Here is a 19,796-nt window from a genome sequence, read left to right as displayed (position 1 = left end):
TTAACATCAGTTTAAAGCCTGCTGATTTTTATTAACTTTCCTTCGGTTTTCCTTGGAGTAGAAGAAACCACCCAAAATTATAAGCATATGCAAATGTATCTATCTATTTACCTACCTACCTATCTGCTGGTATATAAAGCCTCAGGTTTTTTTGGCGAGTAAGCAGCCTATGTATTTCCAAAGAGCAAATCTGACCATTTTATAATCTGACAATGCAAATGTTACGATTGTGCAAGTATCTGTTTTGGTGTTACACTAAGAGATATGCGTCTAGTCATCTCTTTATCAGTGGAATATACTAATAGGACTTTGTAACATAAAAGTAGGCAAAATGGGAAAAAAAATCCAGATACATATAGAAAATGCATAGAAATAACTATTCTTTTCAGTAAAAACACTATTTCCTCCCTGCAGCTGCTGTACCAGCTATGTCCTCTGTCAGAAGGAGATGTGTATAAGCATTCTGCCAGAAGTGACTGCTAGTCTAACTCCCTTTTTTCTTAAAATCTGTCTACTAGTACACAATGGATAAAATTACCTTCTTGACATGAAGAAGGACACAACGTCCAGTCACTGAATGGAGTCACAATACAGTCCTTCCTACAGGGAAGCAGACAAGGCCTCACAGTTTCTGGTCGGAGGCTCTCAGGGCATCTAAAAAAAAAATGAAAAAGAAGAATTATCAAATAAATGATCATTCTGGAGTAAGTCGTGAATCACAAGAGGTACTGAATGCCTGCAGGCACACAAGTGGAGTGCTAGTTGCTCAGAATTCACCAGAATGGAGCACAGAAATAAAAACTATTAGCATTTAAATATATCAGATGAATAGAAGCCAAAACCGGTGCCATTCTGCACCTGGGGATTTTACTTTAAAAAATCATCATTTCTCACTCACCATTCCAGACTCTGCCTTTTGAGTGTTATTTTCAAGCTTCCAAATGAAGAAAATGAAGAAAAGCCATCTAGTTTAGCTTAGCAAAATACATTTTTAGTTCTTCATAAATTTACCAGAAGCATAAACTCTGGAAGAAGGCATATTTAAACCAAATAACACTGCTAACCCAGGAACAAAGAGGTATAAGCTGGCCATGACTATGACAGAAACCAGAAAAGGGTTTGAAACTGCCAGATCAATGAGACTGAAAGAGTGAGTCAGAAGGGACAGAAAGCCTCACTTGTTTTAGGAAGAGGCTTGATCAGCATACAAAGGGGATTATTGGACTGCCACATATGGGACTCATTAACCCAGGTAATTTTCCCCATTCTGTGTTCCTATTTTTTCATCAAGGACAAACAACTCTATGCTGCAATATTTGTTTTCAAAATGATGCAATAACTCTTGCAGAAGTACTGCAAATTCTTTAAAGTAATTTTAAAAATACTATTGCCCTAAAAGCATACAGACTGTGGACTGTCAGAGGAATACAGTAAAGAGGTAAGAAAAATATCACTTCCTTATTTTAGACCTCATTACAGAAAAACATTACTATGACTAGCTTTTCCTTTTGTGGCTGCTGGGCATCTGGGACCAGAGGGATGAGAGACCACTTCTATATTTGGATTGGATCAGCTGGTGAAGCTTAGCTTGCGCAAGGCATCTTTCTTGCCAGGCTGAAGGGAGCACAGGTGAGTGTAATGGTGAACTTCCAAGAAAATGTGGTCTCCATGTTCAGTGGAGAACTATGCCTGTGCAGTGTGACAGGAGAAGCAGGGGAAAAGGAGAAGAAAAGTTGAGTTGCAGCTTCAGAGGAACATATTCTTCAGCAATAACTCCTGCTAGTTCATGATTTCCATCAGTTGTCTCTGCATTTTTTCTGTCAATTCACATAAAATTCTCAGAGTATGATACATTACTGTGAGTCAGCACTGACTTCTTGGTGCTCTCTTTAATGACATCTCCACTCTTTCTCTTTTCTCCCCTAAAATACCAATGTGAAAGACCATGAAATATCCTAGCTGTAGCAGCACAAATCTCCATCACCTCTCTGTAAGCTCTCTCTACATTTTGAAGTCAAATTGTGCCTTGTTTCTATGTGATTCATAAAATCAGGTTATGTATACACAGATGTATTATATATGGTCAGGTACACTTTAAAAAAACCATCTGCCACCAATCACATATATTGACTATATTTTCAGAAATTTTCTCTAAGGTTAAAATTAAAAGTTTCTGAAAAGTATTGAACATTGGCCTACTAATGGCTTTTTTGTTAAAGAACAACAGAAATTATAAGCATACAAAAAAATCTGAATTATACACATTCACTATTTCACTGAGAACTTCATCTTTCAGCAGCACTGAACATAACAATTCCTCTTCAGATCCTTCGGCAAGGCAATTAGTTCAATTAGAATACCGTTTCTATCTTTTATATTGTTTGTATTTAGTATATATGGCTTAAAGCGAAGTATTGATTTTTTTGCAGTCCTTACTCAAGGTCAAATTAAACAGAAAAGATACAAGCTGAAGTCTGTAACTTGTGAGGAAGATAAGGCAATAATATTGATTGTATCGTATCACAGTAATCCTTTTTATTAAGGGGAGTTTAAAACAAGGTTCCTATTTACATTTTCATGTTAAATGTCTGGGTCTTTAAAAACGATTCAGTGATTTTAATGTGACAATTTGAAGGATCAACCAAGACTTTTTTTCTCATTTCACAGGATTCATTTATGACACAATAAAACAGCCCTCCTCCCCAAAATTTAAGGTCAAATCAAAGGCAGAGACATTAACAGTAGGTTTAAAAAGGAAGATAAATCATTAGAGGTTTTTTTAAAATGTAAAATGAGTACCAAATAAAAGATATAATGGTATCATAACTGAATAGAACAGCAACTTAATGCACATATACAACAGTTTAGATTACTGAATGTGCTGGTATTATTCCCCATATTTCCATTTAAAATAAATTAGGGATAAGTCTACTGCTGAATAAAGCAACAAACGGCAGGCACTGTGCAAATATTTAGTGCAAGAATAGCTGCCTCATGAACTTTCTAAATGACCTCCGCTATCAGCTCTTCCAGCTTTGAATCTGTCCTGAGTGGGATATATTTACAGACTGCCAAACCGCATGAAGATATTATAAAATGCATTTTACTAGCAGCTAATCTGTATTTAACCCTGGTTATATATTAAACTGTAAAATTAAATCATTGGGCCAAAGGGATCTCTTAAAAAAATATGTATAGGGGACAAAAACCTCACAAAGGTTGTCAAACTGATGTTCAAACTAATGTTTCAAACTAATGCTCTGTCAGAGCTGCACCATGCTTCACCTTCATCTGCTTCTGAGAATACGCACTTACATGGGTTATACTGTGTTTAGATCCAAAACAGTACTTTCGCATGGGTCTGCACTAATCCATATAGTGCACCGCTTGCTTGTAGATACAAGGATCTTGGAAATGGTACTGCACTGCACACCACACACATACCCCAAGACTTTTATCTCGACTCAACCTGATGATGGCAAGGAGCCAGTTGGATTTAGTAGTCAGTCAGCTGTCAGCAGCTGTAAACATCACCCATAAAAATCAATAGTAAGAAAGGTATTATATATTCCTCCTGTAGCTTCAGTTTTGCATATTTAAAAGATGAATTGTTCCCTCATGAGAACACAAAGAACAGGTTCTTTTTGTCTTTGCATGCAGTCATTGGTGATATAAATATCAAGCAGCAAAATCCAAAGATAATTACAGCATGAAGACATTTTTTAAGATCTTTACTTTTTTGGGCCCACTTGTCCCACGTTGACTCTAACACAGATGACCTTCCTTGTCTGCATCCCCACGGAACAGGTGGCCTCCCCATTCCAGCTGGCAGAGGAGTTGAAAGCAGAGACAGACGTATCCTCTATGCACTGTCCCCATGGGCCGGTCTGCCAATGATATACAGTGCAAGAGTGTTCGTTACAGCTGCGCGTTTCCTGCAGTGCACTACTGTTTGGGCACTGTATTCCTCCTGGAACAGTAAAACAGGGCAAAAGTTCATGTAGTGGAAGGAAACAGAGTTTTATTAAAAAAAACCCCAAGCCATTACCCACTCTGAAATCTTATCAGTTACATACTGTCACTTTGATTACATGAAAGAAATGTTCCTTTCTCCTCCTCTTCATATGCCCAGTGTTGACTTTGACAAACTTCAGTCAACAGACTACACAAAACTTCTATAACACACTAATGTACCTGAAGTAATCTACAGTCTTTTTATTTTGGGGTTCTCTAAAAGAGACTGTAAGAGATCACATAAGGAGGTATGAAGGCTCTAGGCAGAAAAAATGGTTAAATATCCTAGTTATGTATGTGTAGAGATCACTGTTTATGTCTAATTCACAGATCAATTAAAAAGATTTTTGGAGCTCTTGTTCTAGCTCCCAGTGGATATTTTTCCATGTTACGTAATTACCAAAGAGGATGGCACAGCTGGCAATTTCAGGTCCAGATTGAAATAACAAAGGCTGTTGCACGTTAAGATTAAAATCCATTCATGTGTCAATAATTGTGAAGAAAAGCTCAGATAATGCCATCTTTGTTGTGTCTGGTTTCAGATAGTATGTTCAGTTTCTTATATTCAAGCACTTCAAAGCTAATCTGGCCTCCCAAATCCTCCATGAGTAAAGAGGAGGTCTTTCCTCCTAGACTTGATCACAGGCTACTAGATGTCTAGCCCTGTGAGTAGACAGCATATCTGCTAGACCTCTGGTGTTACTAAACATACAGAATTTAGATTTAAGAATTAATTTAAACATTCATGGCCTACAGAGCAACAATTGGACTCCTATCTCCAAGTGATGGAAAGCCAGGGAAATTCTAAATAACATTTCAGTTTTTCCCTAAAAGACAAGAACAGTAAGAAAGATAACTGAAAGAGGAGTTTTTTTATTAGTTACTGCAGATGAGCCATACTTTTCTGTAAAAAGAAAAATGTATGCTCACACCAAGCACATGTCAGAAAGTGTATTAGCCTTTATATCCCAACACTGAACTTTAGGTTGACCTCCTGCTCCACAGACATGCAAGAGGGAAGGGGTTTTAAGCACTCATTGTTGAAAGAAATGAAATAAACAACTAAATGTAATCAAAGAAACGATGGATACTTCAAGTGCTCCAACACAAGTCAGTCAAGTGTCACAAGAGTGAAAATACTTTATACCTCAAGTTGCTTTTGTGCTATATCTGCAGCAAATGTAAGGAAAGGGCCATTCTAATTGAACCACAGGACAAAATCCAAATTCTCAAATCATTTCCATAGAGATGTTTTAAACTTCTGACTTTGGGCTAAAAATATTGATGCAACCAAGCAACAGTAAACATCATATTAGCTGAGATGTCATGCCAAAGACTAGCTAATCTTAAATTTTGCAAAGGGGCATTAGAAAAACCTGAAAACATGTGAATGTAATTAAACAATGACTGGAATTAAATTGCTTTTTGGCTCAGAATGGATGCAACTCAAGTGTATCAGAATTTCTTAAAATATATGTCAATAAGCAAAGCATCAAAACAAAACGTCATATGCATTTTCCTAAAAAAATAAATAAACAAATGATAAAACAAAATTATGGTTATGTAATAACTTTCAAAAACATATTCAAGCACTTTCCTTCAGGAAATAAAAAATCTTCTAGCTAACACCAGCAGATAGAAATATAAGCAAGGAAATTAGGAAAGTGAGTACATTTTGAAAAGAAAAAAAAAATCAAAGATAGTAAAGCCACAAATTATTTGGCATGGGAGAGAAAATTAATCCACATGAGGAGTCTAGACATGCTCCCCCAGTACAAGTGTTACAAAAGGGAGAATTTAGAAGAGATAATAAAGGTTAATAGATTAATTATTTCCATCTGATGTTAGCTCAAGAAGAAACACAAGGGAAATATTTAAGCGAATTCATAAATTAAAGAGGGGGTGTGTGGGAAGAAATGTTTCCCCAGGAATGGATGCCATAGCCACCAGTTCCTAAGGCATTTGAGAATAAAGTGACAACTTAGATTCAGTTTTGACAGCTATGCAAGAATGTATATTCAGGGAAAAAATGAGAGTGACATTGACTTGTAAATTAAAAACATTGGGGCATGAATGTCTGCAGCTCAGTGGGAATCCAGTTCTGTTCAGATTAAACCACCAGTTAAAAAACTGTGTAAAGAATGAACAAAATGTGAAAATAGTATTACTGAAATATAAAACAACTATCACTAGTACCAAGTCTTTGTAATAATAAAAAATATACTATTTATTTATAAATCAGTATGCCATTCTCTCCAGGAAAACAGCATTGCCTTGTGCTCTCTCAAATTAAAATAGTACAGAAAAAGCAGGAGGACTTGGAAAACTGGCAGTTACAGATAACCTTAACAACGTCTGTGTAGGGGTAACAAGATCAGGGCTGCTCAACTTTAAATGCATTTCACTGACTGAGAACAGGCTTGACAGGAATATAAAAATTAATGCATATCATGGAAAAAATAAAATAGACATTAAATTTTATCAGAATACATGAAAAGGAACATACACTACTAAATAAATTTTATATTATATGTGATCAGATGACTGTAAATAACTGCTTGGCAGTACTAAAAATGGTCATTTCAAGGTACAACAAACAGTTCAAGCTGAAGCATTTCTTTGTGGTTTTGGATACTTAAGCAAAGCACACTTGGCAATGAAAGGCTAGCCTTACAGAGGGACTTGCATATTGCTCATAAAATAGCAGAGATATGAGGGTAGTTTCCTTGAATGCTTTAAGAGAATTGTCATACGCTTAGATTGCTTTTCTGCCTGATTTGGAGCTGGTAATGGGTAAGACATCTCGCTCTAGGATATTCAAAGATTGGATTTTATGTCTTTTTTTTGTGACACTGTCTTCATAACTTCCAAATTTCAAAATGCTTAACATTTTTAAAAGCATTTAGAATAATTTTAATTAATCATTTTGTTATTGCTCATTTTACAGATGCATGTAATTTTATATATGCATTTCAAAACAGCTGGAATAATCTTAAAGTTTGAGAAAACAGATGCAACTGAAGTGCCTCTTGCAATCTAGAAAGTGAGGTGTTACTCATTTCTTCTTTGATGTAGGAATGAGGTAGACATTCTTCTAGGCAGCCACATTTCCCAAAGATAGACATGGTCGGTACGTGCAGATGGCTGACATAAGAACAAAGACTGTCCTGTTGGTGCAGATCTCCAGTTCCAGTTCTGCAAATGTTCACACTTCCTCACCTGGTGCATATCAGTTATACAAACCAAGCAGACCTGTCCTATATTATGCAACAGGATGAGAATTAGGGTGCATCCATGGGAGATGAGAGGTCTGTCCTCAAATCCTTTCTTAGATAGGATTTGAATCCCAGACTCCACTCTCCAAGCAGGAATCTGAACTGAGGGGCTCCTGAGCAAAAGGGGAAGCATAGTAACATCCTCTCCCCTGGCTCACCTTCACTCACAGGTGCCAGGTCACTTTGCAAAGTCTAGCCTGAAAATTCAGGTTCCCCAGTTCCAAAACTAAGTGGTTTTTTTGATTCGTGTTTCAGCTGAAATCAATTAAAACTCATGAAAATCCCTGTCTTCTCCAAAACTGATCCTTTGGTGAATAAGCAATTTGCTGCAAAAACAATGTGTCAATTCTATGCTTTCAAATTTAATTACCCAGCAGTGTTATTTCAAGACAGGAAAATACAAAAATTTAAACCAAACAAATGCAACATATGTAAGAGAAGTAAATACATTAAAAAGCCCTAAGTATAACTCCTCCTTTTGCAACTATGAAGTCAAAGTGCACTGGAATTTCAGCAGGAATAAAATTTTAAAGCATATCAACCATAATTTGCCTAGAGTTGAGAAGAAACTCATTTGATCCAGCTATTCCTTACATGTTCAGTAAATCAATCTTGCAGATATGTGATAAGTATGAGTTATTGGCCCATGTCAAACAGAATACCTGATGAGATGGACAACTGATATTCTATACTAACTCAGCAATGTTTAATAGTCTGTGATATATGAGGTCACACTAAATAATCCTTCTGGCATTATACTTTGCTGATCTATGAACATACAGTAGTCATAGTAAAACATTACTATGCATATGCATCCCTGCCCTAAGAGAATATTTCAAACAAAATCATCCTTCACTCTCATTTTATTAAATTAAGCTTTTAAATCAGATTACTTTCTTCTTTGAATTTGACTTGTGGGGCTTTTTTTTTTAATCTTTACTTTTTCAAAACCAGTGTCAGTCATCTACTATTGATAAAACATGAAATGTATCCACAACATTAGTGTTATGCTGTATGACACTGATTTAGCAATGTCAATCAATGCAGTGTATAATCAATGCAGAATCTATCTGCATATCTACTATTTACTAAAATATTAAGACTCATTTAGTACTTTTTATTCTCATGTCATGGCCTATGTAAAGTAGTCTTAAAAAATTAACAGAAATATTAAACAGAAAATAAACCAAAAATAGCCTGTCTCTGTTGAATGTAGGGTTTGTCGGAGCTGTATAAGATGATTTTACTAGACTTATGCAGAACAACCATATGATGTATCAGGGAACATCATTATGTCCTTTGCTGTCATTTTATATTTTGAGACAGTGACTTTCCTGAGTTTCTTACTGTACCATGAAGATGTATTTGACAATGACACAAATGAGCTACCACTACAGGCAGGCTCACAGACAGGGAAATTTATAAATCACTTCACCTTTCAAACCTTCAAGCTGAGGACAATGATCTCAGAAAAGATACCAAAAAACAGTTATTGTGACACAAGTTTCCACATGGAGTCATCTCACAAATCACAGCAAATCTTTATCTTGAGGAAAGAGACTGCTCTCTTTCTCCACTGAATGCAAGTAAATGACCTCATCCCAGATATGCATAACCACACTGTGCTTGAGGCTCTGCAGTGTATGGTTTGACAATGTGGAAGAAGTGTTGTCCTGAATGAGGAAATGCTGATGAGAGGGCATACGGCTGAGGTCAGCTTCTGGCTCAAGCAGAAGTCCGTGTGGTGCTAGACGAGCAATCATATCCCACATCTCACTAGAAAACTTTGTCTCTACTGTAATTTACATATGGCTTCAATTTTTCCTATGAAGCTATTCTTGTCACCAAGGAATTATTGTAATACTACTGAATTATTCCTATTCTAAGTCATCCAAGAAAATCGATTATACTGTGGCTGTTTCCTGGTGGCCAGTTATGCTAACTTGACGGTTTCTTCAAATCAATTCAGCAGCATAGATAGCGGGGAAGTAAGAAGGAAAAAAAGGTCTTAATGTGAAATGACATAGCTTTATCATGGATAGTCACTAACAAGCAAAATGACAGAATATAGTATTTTTATTTCAAAGAGGAGAAAAACTGAACAATCACAGGCAATACTTCGATAAGAAGCCACCTGAGATCCAGATAAAAGAACCTATTTCCTATGTATTTACAGATCCTCAAAAATTTCAATGGGGTGTTCATGTTTAAGTACCCCAATGAACAAGAATTAAGCACTTCAGTTACTCTGAGGGATTGCAATACTCCTTGCGTATGTAATGACTGCAATGCCTTCATGTTCCCAGGCACACTGACTGAATTCTTCATGACTAGCAGGAGGACGCGTGTGATCAAGGGCTCACAGTGATAAACCTGGACTCCTTATACCATTTTAGAAGCAAAGTTTAGTCTTATTCATAGATTGGCATCAAACTTGCACATTCTTTCATTAATTAATGTACAATCCTGATATCGTTGGAATTGTATATATTTATGTACAATATATTTGTCCTATTGTGATCTGAACAAAACCTCTCAAATGTCATGGCTATATTATACAGGAATTACTATGAAATGGCTTACCTAACCTGGTCTGTCTCTCACACCAACAGTTCAAGGAAAGGTTCAAAAATCCAAAAGGGAACACCTGTGGGACTATTCACCTGAACAGAAACTGATAGGTGTTTTCAAATGTCAGATTTAATGTGTAAATGGAATTACTGGTCTTACATTTATGAGAATTGGGATTTTTAGTTATACATGATGTTTACAGAGTTTTCATCAACAATAATGTGCACTTTTATAAGCTCTGAATACAACTGAGAACTGTTTCACAAAAAAGGTTCATGTGGAACCTCCTTTTAATATCAGCAGAATACAGGTGTTCAGTATATGAACATATGTCCTGGGATATGGAGAAGGCTGAGGTATTTGACAACATTTTGGCCTCAGTCTTCCCCACAAAGGACTAAAACCACACCACCCAGGTCACAGAAGGCAAAGGCGGGGACTGGGAGAATGAAGAGCCCACTGTAGGAGATGATCAGATTTGAGACCACCTAAGAAACCTGAAGGTGTACACGTCCATGGGACCTGATGAGATGCATCTGCGAGTCCTGAAGGCGGATGAAGTTCCTAAGCCACTACCCATCATATCTGAGAAGTCATGGCAGTCCAGCAAATCGTGCCTGACAAATTTGGTGGCATTCTACGATGGGGTTACAGCATTGGTGGATAAGGGAAGAGAAACTGACATCATCTACCTGGACTTGTGCAAAACATTTGACACTGTCCCACACGACATCCTTGTCTCTAAATTGGAAAGACATGGATTTGATGGATGGAGCGCTCGGTGGATAAGGAATTGGCTGGATGGTCGCACTCAAAGACCTGTGGTCAATGGCTCCACGTCCAGGTGGAGAGCACTGATGAGTGGGATTCCTCAGGGGTCAGTGCTGTGACTGGCACTGTTTAACATCTTTGTTGGTGACATGGACAGTGGGATTGAGTGCACCCTCAGCAAGTTTGCTGATGACACCAAGCTGTGTGGTGCGGTCAACAAGTTGAAAGGAAGGGATGTGCCATCCAGAGGGACCTGGACAGGCTGGAGAGGTGGGCCTGTGCAAACCTCATGAAGTTCAACAAGGCCAAGTGCAAGGTCCTGCGCATGGGTCGGGGCAATCCCAAGCACAAATACAGGCTGGATGGAGAATGGACTGAGAGCAGCCCTGAGGAGAAGGACTTGGGGGTGTTTGTTGATGAGAAGCTCAACATGACCCAGCAATGTGTGCTCACAACCCAGAAAGCCAGCTGTATCCTGGGCCACATTAAAAGAAGTGTGGCCAGCAGGTCAAGGGAGGTGATTCTCCCCCTCTACTCTGCTCTCGTGAGATCCCACCAGGAGTACTGTGTTCAGCTCTGGGGCCCCCAACATAAGAATGACATGGACCTGCTGGAGAGAGTCCAGAGGAGGCCACGAAGATGATGAGGGGGCTGGAGCACCTTCCTATGAGGACAGGCTGAGAGTTGAGATTGTTCATCCTGGAGAAGAGAAGGCTCTGGGGAGACCTTATAGCAGCCTTCCAGTACTTAAAGGGGGCCTACAGGAAAGATGGGGAGGGACATTTTACAAGGGTGTGTAGTGATAGGACAAGGGGTAATGGTTTTAAATTTGAAAGAGGGTAGATTTAGATTAGATGGAAGGAATAAGTTTGTCACTGTGGGTGTGGTGAGACACTGGAACAGGTTGCCCAGAGAAGTTGTGGCTGCCCCCTCCCTGGCAGTGTTCAAGGCCAGGTTGGACAGGGCTTTGAGCAACCTGGTCTAGTGGAAGGTGTCCCTGCCCATGGCAGGGGGGTTGGAACTAGATGATCTTTAAGGTCCCTTCCAACTCAAGCTGTTCTATGATTCTATGAATATATTCTGTGCCCCCAGAACATAAAATGACCTCCCAGCACCAACTACACAATCAGTGTTTTATGTTTTGGGAACACAGCTAATCTCTATCACACAATTCTGGAGGTGAATAGTCATTCAGCTGTTTGTCACGCAGCAAATGACTAAAAGGCATAAGAGACATATGAGGAGAAAGATGACAATAAGTCTAATTTCAGTGAAACATATAAAATAAAAGCTAAACTGATACTTTTTGAATATATTACAAGCAAAAGTGAAAAGTACCTTCCAGGTACGGTTGTAATGACAGGCTGTCTTGGAAGGTTCTTTTATTTATTTATATATTTTTATTCTCTGGAGTTTGTGCAGAGTACACAGGAGCATGGTGTTGAAGATTCCTGACCAAGATGTGAGTGAATTGCTATAACTAGGTAGACATACCAGCTCGTATCCTTAAAAAAGGCACATAACCTCATAGTGGAGTAGTGGTAAAGATGCCAGGGTTCAGGCAAAGCTCAAGCACTTCAACATCTAGGTAATGAGTTAGCTTTCTCAGCAGTAGTTTAGGGATCTCTTCACTATTACCTGTGTGGTTTGAGACCTGTCAGTCTTTGTGATCACTCAGTGCTGTTTCTAATCATTGCACAACAGACAAACAAAATTCACATACCTGAAATCCAGGCTATGCTTAACTGCTTTGCTGCATCTGCAGCCTTGTAAAATATCTTAAATTGTGTTAAGTATCAAAGTCAGAATAAAATGAGTACTTTTTAAAAAGAAGCACAAGAAAGTGGAATAATTTTCTGGAGTAATTTAGGTTTTCGCTTCTGTGGCATGCTTGTCAGGATGCTAAATTTCTGTCTCCAGGAAAACTGCATAAGCATATTGAAAATCTATTAACTTGACCTACATGGAAAAGCAAGAATCACATGAATATACGTTTATTTGAATTATCATATGAAAACATGGCTCTGTGTTTTCCTCAAAATTAGTTCATTTGACACACTATAAAAAAAGGGACAACATAAACCCAATTTTGTTTCTTATTTCAAGAGCATTTCTGCTTTGTTACATAGATCCATCTAAGTAATTTATTATTTGAATCACCTACTAAAATGCATGTAGTTCTGATTTTCTCTTCTAGCAAAGATCCCTTTCAGGGAAAGGGCTGAAAGTGCCTGCTCTGCTATATTTTTTATTTTTTTTTTTACAATTACCAAATTCTGCCAAATACACAGTATACTTTTAGCAATTAAGTTAACCGTGTTTGCAAACAGAGAAGTGTTTTGGTATATGATGAAGCCTGCCCCTTTCTTTTTCCATTTCTCAAAACAGATATTCTGTTTCACTACTTCCATACCTTACAGCTTTCACTTTTCAGCTAAGTTTCATCTTAACTTGAAGTAATAAAATGCTTTACAGGTTTAAAGAAGAACTAAACCATGCACATAATCCTTTTATATTGAAGGCATTTAACTTTACTGTCATTAATACACATGAGTAAACATTTCCAAGAACTCTTCAGTGGCTGTGTCTCCGTGCTTCCAGTGTTGAACAAGGCATTTTACCAGTTGGACCCGTGCATACCTGATGTGGCCATTTTAGAACCATGTTACATATAGAATACATTTGCTCTATTACCCCCCAAAATACTTAAGAACAAAGCAAAAACAGTTATAGGAAGCATGGAAAATCATCAAAGAATAGACTTGAACCTATATCTAAAACCTTTTTCTTCTTCTCCTTTAATATTCCAGCTGTGTCTTCTCTTTGTATTTGCTGCAGACATTGCGCAAGGACCATTTGCATGAATGGAAACCATTCATGGGGTAACACTTGTTACCAATTTGAGCTAAGAAGCTACAAAAGCCATTTGTTAGTGTTTGAACCCATTAAAAATCTCATCTTTTCAGCATTTATACTTCTATTCTTCCAAAGTGGACCTAAATTAGGGTAACTAACAATCCTCTATAAATATCTTTCATAGAGGTCCGCATAGGATAAAACATTTGCCTTGTTTAATTTTAATAGAAAATGAGAAAACCAAATTATTTGAAATCAAAACAGTAACATTGTGAAGAATAATGAAAAATAGCAAAATTAACTGAAGTAAACAAAATAAAATCTCATCTTCAAAACAGCTTTAGGCACCATAAGTAAATGTAGGATAAGCATTTAAATGATTTTTCTGTATTTAGAAAACCACAACTCCATCTAATAATTAGTTTCTGTCCATCAAGAAATTACTCTGACATTACAAAGACTGTTGAGAATTCACAATCAAACAAGAGTCTGCAAGAGTATGCGACCTTACCTTCACCTGCATATGCCAGAATGGAGCGGGCACGCATCTGCTTCCCTTCTGTGGTTTTGCCAGAGCAGGTGTGTGAGCAGGAGGACCATGCAGACCACATGCTGAGCACACAGTCCTTTGGGCATGGAGCTTCGCAGACAACCGGGATTGGGTAGATAGCATCTCTACACAGCTGTCTGTCAACCTCTTCTCCTGGGAAAGAAAAGGCCAGCAGTAGTCGATCATTTGTTAAATTAACTTAAAATGAGCAATCTAGTCCAGATGGGTGCACAAATAAATTAGATTCTCTTCTTCTATATAAACAAGGTAAATAGATTTTTTATTAAAATGATTTGTCTCCTCTGCCTTGATTCTAGAAGAACATGGTTAATGCTAGTTTAATTTGATATTCTGCTGAAGTGAATGTCAGCCTGGGTGGTCGTTAGGCTTTCATTTTGTTAATACATATCTGTTTCCACAGAAAATCCTAATCTGAGTAACAGTGAATATAACACACCTATGGAAAACTGCGTACATGAAAATGCACGTACAGTAACCACCCAGTCTTCATCCACGTTTGTGGGAGAAGGGGAAAAGTATTCTAACTTAGAGCTTAGCCAGTTTTATAACCCACAATTCAGCCTTTGAATTGCAGGTATGCATCAAAAGATGAAGAGAGTTGCGGTAAACTGCAGTCTGTGTTCTTTGGTCAGAAAGATCTTCATTTGTTAGCAAACCAGTAACACATCACCCTTTGTGTCATAGAAGTATAAAAAGATCTATGTATTCTGTTACATCCATGTACACATTTTATTATAATAAAAAGATCCAGGCTGGTATAAATTGTTTCATGAAATACTAGCTAGTGTTTAAGTAGCAGGGCTGCTTTTGTTTTCAGTAAGGAAATCGTGGGAGCACTGTGTCTGAGAGCTGTCTGAACAGCACCCTAATCTCAAAGTAGTTAGTTTTGTAAGGTGACATATGATTTCCTGATCAAATCAGTTAATATCCATTAAGTGAGGAATGAACAAATGACCACATATTCTGAGGTCAGTAAGTCTCACTGACAGTGAAAAAAGCATTAGGATAAATCTTCACTTGGGAGCACATGATGGAAAAAATTAACCAAGGAGGGAGGGATTTGGATTCACTGTTTTAGAATTGTTATCACACAAACCAATTGCAGAAACCGCTTGCAATGAAAAGCACCAGGAACTGAGCAGTATCCCAATATGTAATGCCAGTTTATGGAACTGAAAAAGTTGCATCTAAGAGCACACTGGACTTTCGAGGCCCTGTTAATCATGTACAATCACGGCATGGGAAGAGCCAGTTCATTTGTAAACTGGAAACCTTTTTTTTTCACTTTCTGTAAAGCATAACATTTCAAAGTATCTGAATGTCTTTTCTGCTATATGATCCTTGCTGTACTAGGGCATAAAACCTTCTGTTGAATTATGATTCCTCTACTGAAATGTTATTGAAGCGTATGTGATCTCGATAGGACTGAACAAGAGTGTCTATAGCACTGCACTTGCTATGATCCATTACATCAACCCTTTTTTTATTAGCTAATGTCAACAAAATAGTGTCTCATCAAGTCTCATTCGCAATGAACATAAATCCTCAATACAACAAAACATTTCTTAGAAATAATCATTAAGTACTCTATAATTTAATGATAAAGACATCAGCCAGTGTTAATAACTACCACCTGGATTCTGAAAAGCTAATTCAGTAAGAACTGTGAATGCTGTAAATGAAGCCAAAGATCTATAAACATTGCTTTACCCAATTAAGTCTTTATTGCTTAACAGAATAATAATAAAATGAAGAAAACACTAATCTAAACAGAAACTAATTTTTGTCATTCAAGGTTTACAGAGACTTCAAATCTCTCAGATAAGAATCTCTGATAAACTAAGTTCCTGAAAATAGGAGGTTCTTTAGTACTAGTGACATATCATGAGTCCCAGAACTATTAATGACCAAATTCTTTATAGAAGAGGAAAAGATGAGGGCCATCCATCCAATTTTATAACCCTTTAACCAGTGTCAAATATTTTATTCATACAGAATCTTTAGGCACAACAGTACTGCAAACATCAATCTTACTTGGCTCTGCAAGCCAGGGGAAGTCCTGCAGCTCATGCTTTTAAAATAGCCTAAAGTAGTCATAGTCATCTGAATTATAAAGACCTTTGAGATCAAGTCAGGCTCAATAGCTGTATTTTTCCATATTAAAAATACAAATTTGAGCTCTATCAAATGCTTCATAGATCTCCCACATCAAGTTCTACTTCTCTCACTGGATTCAATCTTTGCATCAATTGCTTCTTATATCACAGGTCATCACACCCTGACACCAATGCAGAAGGGATTCCTGCCTGCTTCATCAGAATGGCATGTGTTTGGGTTGAAGGACAAGATGGAGGAACAGACTGCAAACTTCTTTTCCAAAGAATAGAAAAAAAGCTAATAAACCTTATTCTAAAATTATTCCATTGACAGGTAAGACTCAATGAAGTAAACCGCTGGGACACTTTCAAACACATTGCAAGAAATACTACTATTACAGTATAGTATGTCATAGTGTGCAACATGCAACACTATCTTGAGCTTATTTATCACCTGTCAACTAAGGTGGTGTTAACTTGAAACTCAAGATAAATCTGGGGTCACGATGAGAAATTCTGTTAAATTAGTTTCAGTCCGAGTTTATATTTCAAACAAAAAAAAGCATTCATTCTCTCCCAAGATCAAAGCCTTCTTTTATCCTTTGCTTTTACAGAGAAAATATTATAAAAATAGGTATTTTCCATATTAGCATTTAGTTTTTGGTCAACTGTCCAATTCTTCTTATCTGATGAATTCAACAGCATAGAAATGCAGTTGGAAGGAATGTTTTATAATGGGTACTTATCTTCAGGGAAATATTTTATTTAGACTAAATTGTTTCTGACATTTCACTAATGATTTTATGAACAACTTGACCTTTGTTGCCTTCCTCTTTAAAGTGCATTGTGTAGTCAGCTACCAGGAACCATTCAACCATAGCCTAGGAACAATGCCAATGTAAAGACTAAAGCCACTTAGAAAAAGTCCCATTTGAAAAAGTTTGTCATGTGTAGTCTTATATTTTACTCGAACTTCATAGGTACACATTTATGTTACACAAGAGTTTAAGACAGAATTCCAAAACTCAACTCAAAGGCCCCTGCCCTGAGTTACTTACACTTTAAGCAGCAGAATGACAAAAAGCAAAAAGATGAAAACAGAAGATAACATTTGTATGAAGAAAACTCTTCACCATTTATCAGTTTTTTTCATTAAAATCTGGAATCTAGCAATAGTCCATATTCAGAAACAGGGCCTATGTAGTTGAATGATATTTCTCTAACAGATGCACGTTTTGGGCTAAATTCTCCAAATTGCACTAAAGGGAGTGACTGCATGTAGAAATGGCAGGAGACAAAAGAGATTTTCTTTTTCAAGGATTTTAAATGTCAAAAAGTGTTTAAACCTTTGCTGGGATCTTTAACAGGTTTGTATCATCAGTAAAGAGTGCCGAGGAGAGAGCCTTTCAAATCTAAATCTCTTCCTTGAACTGTTATGCTGGATCCAGCTAGACAAGCAGCAAAATGAGTCACTACATTAAAATGTCCTTGTGGCCGCCACCTTAGTGTGAAGACCTTATAGTATGCTTGCACACACCAGAGCCACTAGTGAACTACTGAACTCTTAATTGCTTTAAAATAAACAACCACCAAACGAACCAAACAAAAAACCCCACTCCCCCTACTGAATAGGCAAATTTTTACAGATTAGAGAGGTAGCTTGTGAACAGCATGCAGGAGGAAATGGCTAACTATTCACAAGTATCAGACTGTATTCGTATCACCATTCTTGTTTTATTACATTCACAAAGCAGGTATGGTGTCTGAAAACTTGGTCTAGATGCTCAAGGTTGAGCTAGACTGCAGAAGACCTACACTCCATGTTTAATGTAGTTACATCACTCCTTTGTGCTTTTGTTTACTCATCTGTAAAATGTGTCTGATATTTAAGTTTCTTGTAAAATGTTTTAAGATCTTTCCAATGGAAAGCATTCCCAGAGCTGGTATCACTAGAGAGACATGGTAAGGAAACCCTCTTGCTTATTGTGCATTTTTTAATGTGATGCATGCTTCAGTGCACAGTAAAAAATTGCCGTCAAATTCTGACCTGTAGTAAATGGAAAGGCAAGTGCTTAACAGAGGGCAAGTTTTTTTTAAAGCCTTAAAATGATCAGTAAAATCACTGCAAGATTCAATGAGGCATAGAGAACAACTAAAAAAATAGCAACATAAAATTGCTGCTGGAGTCCTATGCAATAAGGCAGTGAACTTGGCCTCAGTCCCATACCTGGAAACCAGCTATAGTCTCTGAAAGGCTGAACTATAACCCAATATAAACTAAGTAAAAAATTGAGAATAAAATCACAATAAATGGGATCAAATCAAGAGACCACTTTGAACATTAATACTGAACGTTATTTTTAAAATGCCTGGGTAATCAGTAAAGGACAGGAATATCACATAGTGGTAAAACAAATCTTGCAGTTATATTTTAAAGTTCATAAAAGAAGTAATGACAGCAACTGAGCCTAAATGCTAAAAATGTAAACTTCAGACTCTGTATTGCTTAATTGAATATGTTCAAATTTACTAGTATATCTGCAACTCTAAGAAGAAAAAAAAAAAAAAGGCTCAGTTATGCCAATATCTTCTTTTTGTGGCTTCTGGTAGCCACATATAATAGTCTGCTTTTAAGTACAACAGACCACAGGAAGCTACAGAGCATCATTCAACTGTTTTTAAAACTGCATATATAAAATGAGGATGTAAAAATACAAAAGGACGGACAAGACTGACAGTTCAGAGCACTGCATGATCTGGATGTAATGGTTATACATACTAGGGTATACTCTGTTGTATGTATGTGACTATCTCAGTTATAGGCATCACCTTCTCAGCTAATGACTTTCTTACCCATTTTCTTGTCTTGCCAGTTAAGCTGAAAAGGAGGCAGACAATGTGGCATCCAATGGAAAACTGCTGGGCACCTGAAATACTCAGTAAGACACACCAGAGCTCAATTTTTAAAGCACTTGGTGTTTGTGGGTGAAGAAGGGGTTGTTATTATTTAACTGCCTTCAGTAATGCCTCTAAGCATGGAGGCTGCAGGAAAAAAATGCAGTTAGTTCACATGGTGTTAAAATCTGTGAGCTGCGCTGGTTGCCATTTACTGTTTCCTTCCTTCCCTGTGTAGAAAAACAAGCAGCAGGAAAGTATTTTACTGCCTCCTGTATGGCTTGTAAAGGCTGAAATGGCCAATGAGACTGTTCTTTATCTTGAATTCCCATGCAGTTTCCCATATGCGTTCCTCCCTTGTCAGTCTTCAAACATGTCAAACAACCTCCTCAGACTTGCTGAGGAGCCAAAGTTGCTGTGTGGACTCTGCCCATCAAGAACAAAACATGCCTGTCTATATTCAAAACTTAGTAAAAACAGATCTGTGGTATGTGCTCAGTTCTGGTTTTCATATGGAACTAACTTTAACCAGTTTCTGTACTCAAAGTTAGTAAAGCATATGCTCCTCCACTAAAAAGTTTGCACATGCTACAGTTTTCAATTTTTGTTGATATACAAAGATAGTTTGACTAGAAGAGGGGAAAATGCTTTTAAAAAAAAAATTTACAATTCTGAAGTGCCTAAATGTATGTTTTAACTCCAGTTAGAAAATAAGCAAGAAAATATCAGTCTAAAATCCAATTGCCT

At 37.2% G+C, this 19,796-nt stretch overlaps 1 protein-coding gene across 1 annotated transcript in view; it reads right to left on the bottom strand.

Annotated features, from left to right (window-relative positions):
- THSD7A (thrombospondin type 1 domain containing 7A) overlaps nt 1–19,796 on the bottom strand; it is a 214,478-nt gene that overhangs the window by 63,866 nt on the left and 130,816 nt on the right. Inside the window, exons 8-10 of the mRNA XM_074863607.1 lie at nt 13,999–14,190; nt 3,736–3,970; nt 539–654 (exon numbers count right to left, since the gene is read on the bottom strand). Of these exons, the coding sequence (XP_074719708.1) occupies nt 539–654; nt 3,736–3,970; nt 13,999–14,190 (543 nt within the window). The remainder of the gene's footprint in view (nt 1–538; nt 655–3,735; nt 3,971–13,998; nt 14,191–19,796) is intronic.

This window comes from Strix uralensis, chromosome 1 (genome assembly GCF_047716275.1).
Source record: "Strix uralensis isolate ZFMK-TIS-50842 chromosome 1, bStrUra1, whole genome shotgun sequence".
Classification (NCBI taxonomy): domain Eukaryota; kingdom Metazoa; phylum Chordata; class Aves; order Strigiformes; family Strigidae; genus Strix; species Strix uralensis.
This window is presented reverse-complemented; position numbering and strand designations above follow the sequence as displayed.